This window comes from Oreochromis aureus, linkage group 6, assembly GCF_013358895.1.
Source record: "Oreochromis aureus strain Israel breed Guangdong linkage group 6, ZZ_aureus, whole genome shotgun sequence".
In the NCBI taxonomy this organism is placed as follows: Eukaryota; Metazoa; Chordata; class Actinopteri; order Cichliformes; family Cichlidae; genus Oreochromis; species Oreochromis aureus.
This window is the reverse complement of record NC_052947.1, coordinates 3,166,495-3,178,873: the sequence shown is the minus strand read 5'-3', so window position 1 is coordinate 3,178,873 and position 12,379 is coordinate 3,166,495. Positions and strand designations below refer to the sequence as shown.

The window sequence follows — 12,379 nt, the reverse complement described above, 5'->3', positions numbered from 1 at the left end:
CTAAAGCTCCAGCTGATGAATTTCCAGGGAGAGAAAAGAGTGTACGCTAACTTCATTTACAAACATGGATTAGCACTGCTCGGTCACAGTAATTTGATAAACCGCCCACTTTACCCCCTGAGCATAAAGGCATAAAACCTAAAGTGATGAGCCTGTTTTAAAAACGTAAGGAGTACAAAGTGCAGATATTTGACTTAAATACAGGAACTAAGTATTTGTACTTAAGTACTTTAGTACAAATACTTCAAAATACTAGTTCCCACCTCTGTGATTTATGTCCCAGTGATATTATATTTGGTGTTTTCTGCAGGTGCTTTATTGCAGCTGTTAGCTACTATACGTAGGAAATTATGTTAATGAGATCTCACACCAGAACGCTAAAGTTGCAGAACAAACAGGTGGACATGGATCACTACGAGTTCATCACTGAGACCAAGAACTTTCATACATAAAGTCTGTGAAGGTTCTCAGTCATCCAGCTCATTGTAGTCCAAGGAGCTGGGAAAGAAAAGCATCTGGACTTTTTAAAGTTTCCTTGAAGACGTTTTATCCAAGAAGCTTCTTCAGCTCTACGAGTAATTGGTGGGAGTGTCCCCAAGAGGGACATGGACCCCCTGTTGATCCTCTGCCTAATCACACGAGCCAAGGTGTGAAAACAGGTGTGGGTCACAATCAGCCAAGGTTTCAAGTGAACTCAGGTTTTCAGACATTCAGTCCTGGTCAACGAGCACTGAAATCCTTTATCAAATCCAACAGTGTGGTCTGACAGAGGGAATGGAGGCAACCAAAGGAAGTAGCATATAAGCAGTAATAGCAGGAAGTAACTGTGTGAACATGAAGGTTTTACCTGCATGGTGACTCTTCATTTGCTTTCTTGGAAGCAAAAACAAAACTGCTCTCTGCTCCTGGAAACTGGGTTTAGTCAGCCATCTGAATGAAGCAGCAGAAGAAGAGTGAGACGAGGCAGGAAGGATGGAGAGCAGGGCCAGCTGCCTGGAACAGTCCTACTGGTACAATGCATATTGAGGACACATGGACTAATACTGAACTCCACACTTCATACACTTTCTAACTTGTATACACCTGTGCTCACCAACGATTACCTGAGCAATGGGCATGACACGAAAAATCACCTGGAAACATGCTGAGGCAAAACAGAGCACGTATTAAAGTCAGCAGGAGGGTCTTCTGATGTGAGGCCACTTCAGAACGATTTCTTACCTACAACTGCAGCTGCTGACAGTTTGAACCAAAGATTTGTTGCATTTAAGTCAGTAATGTTGGGGATTTTATTGAAACTGGAGTTATTTTGAACACAGGATCAGATTTTGATCCATCATGCAATCCCATCTAGAAGGAATCTGATTGGTACGAGTTTCATTTTGCAGCATGAAAATGATCCCAAACACACTGCCCATGCAGCAAAAGTATATCTGGATAGAAAAACACCATATTACAGCAGGACCTGAACATTATTGAACCAGTGTGGGATCAGCTTGACAAAGAACAGAACAAAAGATTCATTCAAAGAGCTTTGAAGACCCCTGAAAGAAAGCTGCCTCAGAGATTTCAAAGTTGAACAATAAAGGTGGTAACATCATTTGAAGGCACTGCTATGCAGATGATACCCATCTCTATCCATCTGTCCATGAAGTCAGAAAACACATATCAGTTAGTTCAACGGCACAAATGTCTTAAAGACATAAAGATCTGGATAAATCCTGCTCCTCACATACAAGGTCTTAAATAATCAGGCCCCATCTTCTCTTAATGACCTTGTAGTACCATATCACCCTATTAGAGCACTTCGCTCTCGCTCTGCAGGCCTACTTGTTGTTCCTAGAGTATTTAAAAGTAGAATGGGAGGCAGAGCCTTCAGTTTTCAGGCCCCTCTTCTGTGGAACCAGCTTCCAGTTTGGATTCAGGAGACAGACACCCATGATGCACTGAGAGTTTCTTCTTCACTCACTATGTGTTAATAGACCTCTCTGCATCGAATCATATCTGTTATTAATCTCTGTCTCTCTTCCACAGCATGTCTTTATCCTGTTTTCCTTCTCTCACCCCAACCGGTCGCAGCAGATGGCCCCGCCCCTCCCTGAGCCTGGTTCTGCCGGAGGTTTCTTCCTGTTAAAAGGGAGTTTTTCCTTCCCACTGTCGCCAAAGTGCTTGCTCATAGGGGGCCATATGATTGTTGGGTTTTTCTCTTTATGTATTATTGTAGGGTCGACCTTACAATATAAAGCGCCTTGAGGCGACTGTTGTTGTGATTTGGGGCTGTGTAAATAAAATTGAATTCCTAATTTTTTCAGTGAATGTTCATAAATACTGTTACAAAGTTTACCTGTTTCACATTTCATTGCTCAATTCTAACATCTACCCTAACCAGAATTTCAGCAGAATTTTTAATTTAATTAAAACATTTTAAATTTCAATTTCAGCAGTATTAACTTCAGCTTATTGTGCAGCTCTCCACAACAGTCCCATTTTCTCATTTTGCCCCCATTAGCAATGTAACTGCCCCTGCCTGATGTCGCCTACACTGTAGAGGTCACCTGACTAAAACATGATCCACTAGCTAATCGTTAAGAATGACACATCCGCACCTTAATATGTGTGTATACATCCAACAAGCGTGGCTTGTGAACAGATTTTTTAAAGCTAGAGAACTTATAAAATCAATGAAGGCAACTCAGCCCAAAGTAGCTGAAAAGTTCAATATGAGTCTTTCTAATGGACATGGTTAATTGGTTTTTCTCATTCATCTTAATTTTCTATAAGCTTAATTAGCTATATTCATTTAACCACAGACGAAACATCTTCTGCAGATAATTGGGCTACACAAAGACACCCTGGCACAGAGTTCCAGATCAAAACTATCAGCAACTTAATTTGTCAGTATGTCACTGTGAGGGTGGTGACCAAAATCCGAGCTAAAAGTCCGACTCGTGTTTACAGGAAGGAGGACGACAGCACTACAGCGCTTCATGTGCACATGGTCTTTACTGCATGAACAGCAAACAAGCCAGACTTTTCTGAATGAAATGTAACACGCCACAGAGATGAAACATGGACATGTATCATAAACCAAGCAGGTTTTGTAACAACAGGTTGAATCAGGAACGAACGTCTGTAAAACTACAGTGTGCTTACTGAATGTAAAAAAGGAAAAACATCAAACGTGTCAAAAAATTGGTTCACTATGTAACAAATAACAAGGTTTGTAACAAAGACATGAATGCAGCGATGTTGGTAACCCAGATGATCCTCAGTCTGCGGAAACACGCTCATTTTATCACCATGGAGTCCAGGGCTCGGCCAATCAAAGTGTAGGACACATCTGACATCATCTGGGTGAGAAGTGCAGAGGTTCCTGGATCCACCAGCTGTGTTTCCACACTCTGTTAGTCACTGTGTGCAGTTTCTCAACTCGGGGCTCAACACCCCCGCTGAGACCCGTAGATATGAAGTTTGTGGACAAGATGGATATAATCCACACTTTCCTCACGGATGAGACTGGCCAAACAAGTGACTCTCCCCTCCATGGAGCATCCCAATTATTGATCATTATTAGATTTTTGTTTTTAGAAAAGAAAATGTATTTGAGGCTCTCCACAGACTTATCACATGGCTCTTCGTTTATCAGAATGTTTAAGTCATCAATTACATGTTAAGACAGAAACCGAAGCCTTCTCTGTTTGAAAGTAAAATTCAATGATGGGTGGATAAAACACAGCAGGGTTTATAAACCTACATTCAATGGCAACTACACACAAATAACACAATGAAGGAGGAAGAAAGAAATGAAACTCCTGTTGAACGAACCCCAAACTTTAGCTTGACTCTGCTACTTTCTTTGCAGTGGTTCAATCATCAGCTACTTATAGTCTACAGCAGTGCTGAGATGGAAGCTCACTGCTCAGGTCAGTGTCAGCAGTGAGCTGTGTTCGTGTGCACCGCCCGGTGTCCTGGTGTTAGAGCAGCAAACAGTGCTGCCACACTGCTGCAAGCCTCTTATTGCTGCTGCATGGTTCTTAGGGGGTTACTGCAGTTCACACAGGATTCTACATCAATGCCTCATTTTCATGTTTCTGCACAAACGGGAACCAAGCACAGCCGAGAAGCCTGAAACTACCTCACTGATCCCAAGTCAGCAATTATTTGATGTATTATTTAGTCTATCAGATTATTCATTGAAACTTTAAAATGTAAACTTACACATGCATTTAGTCAAGTTTAAGAAAAAAGTCCTTTGACTTCATAAAACTGTAAATGCAAACTAAAACCAAAGGTGGGCTCGTCAGGTAGGGAGTTACACCCGGACTACGACGTGTTTTACACCATCTGTTAAAGGCAACTGTAGAACACTGGTCATACACAGCAGACTGGAGACCAGGTGAGAAACTGGGGTGAGGCATAGGATCACTGACTCACCGCTACTTTAAATCAACCTGACTACTAACTGCTGCCAGTCAGGGTCTGTAAGGTGTGTCCAAAGAAAGAAACAGCTGACTGGGAACTGCACACAGTCATGGTCAGCAGGTGAAAACAATAAAAGCAGAAAACTAAACAGAAGCTGATGGAATGTGTGTGACGGACAAAGCTGCTGATTGGTCCACATCAGTAACTAACTAACTGCATTTAAATTATTAAAGATTAAAATAAGTCATTAGTACCATAAAACTGTAACATGTACTGCTCCTGTGTTGGACGTCTCTTAGATGCATGTCTGAATTACATCATCAGCTCCCACCAGCCAAGCTCCTCCACCACAGAGTGACCTCTGGTTCTTTACTTTCTTCACACAAAGAGAACTGGGATGGTTTACTGCAGTGGCACCACTGAGTGCGTGCAGTCTGCTTTGATACTCTGCTAAATTACATATTAGGGATGTTCAGGGAAAGGGGGCGGGGCCTGATTCACAAGTAAACAAACAGAACACTCTGAAGAGGAGCATGAAGACAATGGTGGAGGAGGAGCTAGCTGACCCACAGTGGACCCACAGATTCCATTAACAAGTCCAGTGTGAGTAATACAAATGGTCCTATTTGTCCTTCTTGGATTCAGACTCCGCCCCCTGGGCTTCAGCTCCCTGCTGCTCTGGTTCCTCCTCCTCGGGCACTGGGGGGAACTGGGATTGGCTGACCTTGTCTCCTCTGGTCTTGCTGAGCTTCTTGGATTTCTGGTAGAGTTCGTTCAGATTGAACTCTCGGATGATGTTCTCCTGACGGAAACAAACCAAGCATACACAGTCTTAAATATCGTTAGCTTCATAGCATAAGTGCCTAACACAAAAACATGACTTAGGCAATTATGCTATGAAGCTAACGATATAAAGACTCTTCTGTGGAACAAGGTATCAAGTATATGGATCAGGAGGGGAACAGCTGACACTATATAACTGAACTGATGTGCAAGTTTCTGGAGCTCACAGCTCTACATAAGCTCTGCCTTTCCCCTCAGCCCCAACCAGTCAACCCTGACCCTGGTTAGAATGAAGGGATCTCCCTGTGAAACGGGAGTTTTTCCTCTCCACTGTGGCCAAGTGCTTACTCACAGAGGACTGTGTTAATATTGGGCTTCTGTCACTTATTGAAGATAATAACAACTCATCAGTTTTTAAAGAAACATATTTCTTATCCCATGTCAACCCTGCAAAGAAGAAGACACAAAGTGACTTTTTCATGCACATATGTCAGATGTAAATATTTGTAAAAACCAAACATTATAAATGTTCTGATTAACACCACTTACGTTCAGCATTTCAGATATTTCCTTATTTTCTATAATTGGAGTAAATGTAAATAGGATTCTGTGTAACAATCGCACACTCTGATGGAACAAACGGTGACATCAGGGTGAGACGACGCACTGCGGGGTAGTATGGCTTTTTCAGACAGTGGATGGACTTGTTTTCTCTTTTTTAGATTACTTTGCACATCGTTCGCTCCACTGACCACGTTCTAACTGACAAACAGGATGCTACAGTGCCATGCGACCAAGTCCAGGTGTTACTGTGGTTGCCGTGGTTACTGAGAAAAAGAACATCTTTGATATTACAGGTGTCCACCTTTAGCACACTGCCAGCAGCAGTCTCACCTCAGTGAAGCTCCACGACACAGCCCTGCCCTTCTTGTCCACCTGAGGGCGCCGCATAACTTCCTTCCCTCCTTGGAACAGCACCAAAGATGGAAGCTGCTTGGAGAGTGGAGATGCTGACACCTTGTACCTGCAGAACAGGAACAGAGAGTGCTCATATGTATGTGGGGAACCAAACGTCATGGAGAAAACTGATTCAAAAGGGTCTTACTTTTTGGAAACCTCTCCATAGCGTCCAATGTCCACTTTGCCAAACTTTAGGCCAGCACAGTTATACCTATTCCACAGAACAGAAGGCACTGAAGTTACTCCTGAATGCAGATGAAGACACGCCACAATTTCACCAGAGGATGGTCTCAGCCTTACTTGAGAGAGAGATCAGCGTACACAGACGCGAAGGACTGGCACTCTGGAGACCAGTTGGCAAAAAACTCGACGATCCACGTCACGCGGCTGTCTCTCGCCAGTTCATCCTGGACACACATGGTAAACACACAATTTTAAAAAAAAGAACTGGACATAACTGTGTATTTCACCAACATCCAAACCTCTACCACCAACTTTTCCACTTGTACTCACATCAATAGTTTTGTCACTGAAGTATTTGATGTACTCGGGTCCCATGTACAGAGGAGGCTTACAGGTCATCAAAAACACTGAAACACACAGAAGATCATAGCAGATGGATCTCTCCCTCACACACACTCAGTCTGCTGCTTTTTCAGCCGACTCGAGTAAACTGTGCTGCTCTCAGCAGGATGTTACATATTAGTGAACTTACTGTGTCTTTGTATGTTAACATACATACATCCATGACCGATGGCAGCTGACCCAAACTAAACATCAACTCATGACAACTCTAAAGGCTGTAGTAGAGACACTACTGATGCAAACGGGTTTACACAGAACCTTTGATCCGTTAACACACCACAATCTTAGAACGCTTACATAAATCCATATTGTTTATGCGAGGCAACAACTGGACAAGTAGATGACTTTCAAACTTCACACCAAACCCATAAAAATCAAATGAGGGAGTAAATGTCTTATTTAAACCTCTGTTCTGTGTGTTCATGTCAACATTTAAAGCCGTCACAACATCCTCACTTTCATGTTTTTAGCTACCTTGATGTTTATTTTTCGTCACTGTTGCATATATACATGTTTGCACTCTTTAAGGCCTGTGGCACTCTTACTTTAAGTATTTAGATTTTTTTATCCTACTGCGGTAACAAACTCCCTTGTGGGATGAATAAATGATCTTTAGCCTTCTCTCTCCTGTAGTTTGTTTGGGCCTGTGGGACCTGACGGTTTCTGTGAGGTGCTACTGTCTAAACACTGAGCTGACAGACCTATGCAGAGCGTCAGGTAGAGCAGCCCCATCCTGATGTCCAGTCTGAAGAACAGGATCACATTGGCCACTTTGCTGAACAGGATGATGTTGCCCACATGTTGCTCCACAGTTACTGACACAAACGACACAGAAACACTTTCATGTTTTAGTCAATGCTATAAAACAGATTAGCAGCAGATAATAAACAATCCTAATGAACATGATGATGCAACATCCTTCAAATTCACTACTAAATGTGAAACAGAGCTCAGACTGTAACGGGCTGAATCTTGAGGAATTCACTGAACAGCCAATTAAAAAGCCCCTTGACAAAGAACATCACAGAGCGCTGGATAGCACACAACTCATCCACACTATGAAAAAGACATTTACTCACTCGCCCGGCGGTTCTTCATCATCACGATGGCACTGAGGAACATGAGGATCTCCACCTCTCTCTGAGAACACAAACATTGTTACCCTGCCGTCTCTGCTCCACTCTGACAGCCTCTACAGCTCTGACACGATTTGCTAACACTTCATTTTAACCCAGCATTTCCTATTTGACTGGTTGTTGTTTACACCTTTCTTACTCAGCTGATTGCAGAAACAAAAACAAAACTGTGAGATGAGCAGAGAGAACACTAAGATGATTTTCATTTTAGCTCTGGACAGATTTTAAAGCCCTGTTCTGATACTTGCACAGGTGTTGTATCTCTTCTGTCAAAACAGCAACTGCAAATAAAGCACCACATCTGCCAAATAAGTCATTTACAGTGATGTACAACAGTCAGATTGTGAGGAAACAAAGGCATGAACAGTTGTTTCTAATTCCAATTTGGACACATTGTTCTTGTAGATGTAAAACACAGGATTGCATGAGGCTAGATTATCAGTACAAACAGTTGTGCCCAAGTACAAGTTACTCAGATATGTCACCACTTTGGCAAGATCTGCGAGAAGACCAATCTGTCTCCCACAGATGAGAGGAAACAACCCAGAAACCAGCAGGGCTCAAGCCTCATGACCTGGAAACTGCTAGAACACCAGTGTCTGTCTTTGCTGTGGTGGGGCTTCACCCTCTCCACAGCAAGCTCCACTGAATTTTGCAGCTTCCCATTTGGACAAGCCGAAGGCTTCTTGAGAAAGGTTTTATGCCCGGACATGACGAAGATTGAGCTCTTTGGCTATAATAACAAGAGCCATGTTTGGAGGAGTAAAGTTGAGGGAAACCTAAGAACACCGTACCAACTGTCAGGCATGGCGGCAGTAGCATCATGCTCTAGGGCTGTTGCTGCCAGTGGTACTGGTACCCTGTACAATGTGGATGGAATAATGAAGACAGAGGAGGACGACTACGTGCAACTTCTTCAACTTCACCTCAGATCAGTGGCTAGACGGTTGAAACTTAGAAGCCCAGGATCCCAGGAACATCACAACTGGTTTTGCAGACTAATGTTAAGACCCAAATTTGTGGACTATGCTTAAAAGCCTGGTCTGGGCTAAGAAACCAACCAATTTAAATGAACTCTTCCAGTTTTGCAAAGCAAAGTGGTCAAATATCCAGACAAGATTATACCAGAAGCTTATTAATGACTACCAAGTGTCTGGTTGGGGTGCAACTTTTTAAGAGACATATATTCTTTTTTTTTTGTTAAAGGTCACTACAGATTTATGCAGTACACAAAACAACAGTTCAAAGAAATCATTAAAAGCCCAACATCACCACGACATTCATGTCCATGATGAGTGTAAGAGCTCTAACGAGACATTAAATTCGGTTCCATTTGGCTTTTGTTATTAGTACTATTATTATTATTACTACAACCCTCATTCTCTGTGATACCCTGATTTTGCCTCCCCTCCTGCAACCTCCAGGACCAACACAGTAACACTGACACCCCATGTTTATTCTTGTATTTTAACAGACCTTCATTTATATCCCGTAAGTAATAAAACACATTCATCAACAGCGGAAAACTACAAATGACTCGTTTTCACTTGTGTATCTTAGTCAACAAGTCCAAGAACATAAATGAGTTGCTTTTTGGCCGCTGTTTGGCCTGACAGCTAAAGTCATCTAGCCCTCGTTATCATAGCCTGTGCATTGGTCCAGCATTGACTGACCGGCTAGCTGCTAACACATTCGGGAAAACGACCAGACTTTCTGGCTTTTTCTACGGACCCAGTCGAAGTCGCAGGAGTTGCCGTCTTCTCGCTGTGTGGCCAGACGGTCACAGATGCCGGGCGTTTTGCGGACAGCTAGAAATGCTATAGACATGAAGAGGGATGCTACATAATACGGCTTCAGTAGCCACTTGTACACCTGCGGTAGATGGTACAGAAAAGCGAATAATGGCGTCAACAAAGCCATCTTGAAGCTAACTGTCGTACTACAACTAACCCGGGAAATAAACCCCGTAAAGACGGAGGTCAGCTGTGCTAAACCGTTAGCTTAGTATAAATGGCTCTGCGCTAGCAGAGCGACGTGAAGGGGGTCCGAACCACTGCTTCCGACATAGATGTTAAAAATAAAAGCATCGACTTTTGTATTATGGATCGTTACTTTTAAGTTCAAACTTTTTGTATATCTTTGTAGTCATTTAATTGAAAAAAATAACGGTTCGATAGATATTTAAACGCACTGTCGCTGTTTCTTGGCCTAAAATGACTAATGTCGCCTTTTATTTTGAAGCTGGCAGGAGTAACGTCCTGTGTAAGTTGGAAGATGCTACACGTTCAGTTTTACGGAGCACGCGCAGAAACGGTGTTTCACGTTTTTTGCGCGCGTGCGATTCTTTTGTTTACAGCTGTGAATTATCTACGTTTTTTGTTTTGTTTTTTTGTGTGAATTATCTAAATTCTGCATTCTAGGTATACCCTATTACGTCAGTAGATAGTGCTCACGGGCTCAACGCATGCGCAACTCAGAAATAAATACCTCTGACCTGGGCACGATGACGTGTCTACACATGACAGAAAACTTAAACAACCAGTGTTGGGCAAATTACTTGAAAAAAGTAATCAGTAACTAATTACTGATTACTTCCCCCCAAAAGTAATCCCGTTACTTTACTGATTACTTATTTTCAAAAGTAATTAATTACTTAGTTACTTTTTAAAAACACAATTTACAACCTGAATAGGTGATAAAGCGATAGATCTTTCAGCCCAATTCTACTTTTTCTGCATAATCCATCATACAAAATGTAATCAATTGGAAAAGTCTCTTTTTAAAACTTGTTTTATTAGTTTTAATCTTTTAACTTTATGCATCAAGCAAAAACTTAATTGTGTGCAACATTCTCTGACTGGAAGAAATTTGTTTAACATTTAAACCTATTTTCTGCACATTCCAGCACATAAAATAAAATATGTTTTTGTGTTTACACTCACTCTTTCAAATAGATGCAAGTAAAACACAGCAGAAAATAAATAAAGTCAAAGGCTAGTTGCTCTATTTTCACCTGTAAAGCAGGACGGGGGTAGGCGGAGGTTTAGCCTGGTGCAGGTGTGCCGCAGCGGTCAGTTGAAGACTCCGCGAGTTTCTCTGTGAATTTCCCATTACAGTCGTAGCGCACTCGCTGCTTGCTTGGAAGTTAAGGGGTTTTTTTTCGCTGTAAAAAGAAGTTTTCTTCCCACGCACAACGGACGCTAATGTTTTTGTCACTTTTTATGGAATCAAACTCAAAATAAGGTCAGTACTTCCACGCTTTAAACGCTGCACGCTCATACTCTCTCCCGTACTTGATATATTATCCATTGTTGATCTGCAGACAGCTGTTGTCACGAACGTCGCACTCGCTTACGTCACTGTCATGAGACATTCTCGCAAAAAACTCACGGTTTTAGTAACGCAGTAACGCAGCGTTCCTACGGGAAAGTAACTGTAATCTAATTACCGTTTTTGCAATGGTAATCCCTTACATTACTCGTTACTTGAAAAAAGTAATCGGATTACAGTAACGCGTTACAAGTAACACGTTACTGCCCATCTCTGCAAACAACCAATTTGAAATAGCATCTTCAGGCATTTTGTTGCTAACAGCCTGTTGCAGTTATGTGTTAGGATTTCTTTTATTGAATCTATGTATATTGCCCTAACAAAGGGGTTCCCAAAGTGCTGTCACCAGGCTGAGCATTCTCCAAAAAGTTGATTCTGTTCCTCTGGACGTAGCGTTTTGTGGGAGAAACGTTTCGTCAGCCCACTGAAGGAACAATGGGCTGGGAGGCTGGTTTCAGTCAGTATGCAAATGTACTGTTTATAAGATTGGGGAATCCTGCAGTCAGCTGAGACTGAACAAGTCACTTGGATGAGTGACGAAACGTTTCTCCCACAAAACGCTACGTTCAGAGGAACAGATTCAACTTTTTGGAGATTTACTTTTCTGCATGATTGAGAATGCATCAAGACATGCTGAGCATTGTGTCCTTAAAATATTTGAAGGAAACTGGAGAAAAAGAGAAGAGAAAGAATTGACAGGCCTCAAAAACTTCATCTACAACAGATAAACAGTATCATGTCCAGGACCTGAGGTGAACGTAAATGTTGCACTGAGCTCCTGGTTAAAAGCCATGAATGAGAACCCAGAAGGGAAACATCTAGAAAAACAAGGAACAGAAAATTTCACAATATGTGAAGTTACAGCACAATTTCTCCAAATGTATTAGAAAAACAGATCAGTCATAAACTCCTTGATATGCTGATGTTATGTCAGTAATTGATGCAGATATCATATGTTAAGCCTGTACACACTTTGTCATGGATGTAAGAGGACTGATAAGAAAAGGTTTAATAATAAATCAATCAAAAATGTTAATCGAGTCATTTGATTTATTCTAAATCGGAAAATAATTTTCTGTCCACCATTTGTGTGACTAACAGTCTTACCTTCAGGTGGCTGTTGTTGTAATTTGGTGACATATAGATAAAACTGGATTCAAACT

At 41.8% G+C, this 12,379-nt stretch overlaps 1 protein-coding gene across 1 annotated transcript; it reads right to left on the bottom strand.

Annotated features, from left to right (window-relative positions):
- Window positions 1-2,984: 2,984 nt before the first annotated feature.
- tmx2b (thioredoxin-related transmembrane protein 2b) lies at window positions 2,985-10,010 on the bottom strand. Its single transcript, XM_031751520.2, has 8 exons — window positions 9,618-10,010; window positions 7,830-7,890; window positions 7,452-7,565; window positions 6,679-6,755; window positions 6,466-6,572; window positions 6,311-6,376; window positions 6,100-6,229; window positions 2,985-5,224 (listed from the first exon to the last, which is right to left on the bottom strand). Exons 1-8 carry the CDS (start codon window positions 9,804-9,806, stop codon window positions 5,045-5,047), a joined length of 924 nt encoding a protein of 307 aa, XP_031607380.1. The 5' UTR covers window positions 9,807-10,010; the 3' UTR covers window positions 2,985-5,044.
- Window positions 10,011-12,379: the final 2,369 nt, after the last annotated feature.

What these genes read in the sequence shown, in the direction of transcription:
- tmx2b (XM_031751520.2), bottom strand. Translation starts at nt 9,806, where the DNA reads ATGGCTTTGTTGACGCCATTATTCGCTTTTCTGTACCATCTACCGCAG. An exon ending in CTACCTGACGCTCTGCATAG is followed by an intron (nt 6,756 to 7,451) that starts GTCTGTCAGCTC and finishes TGTGTGTTTCAG; the next exon opens with TGTTTTTGATGACCTGTAAG. An exon ending in TCAGTGACAAAACTATTGAT is followed by an intron (nt 6,573 to 6,678) that starts GTGAGTACAAGT and finishes ATGTGTGTCCAG; the next exon opens with GATGAACTGGCGAGAGACAG.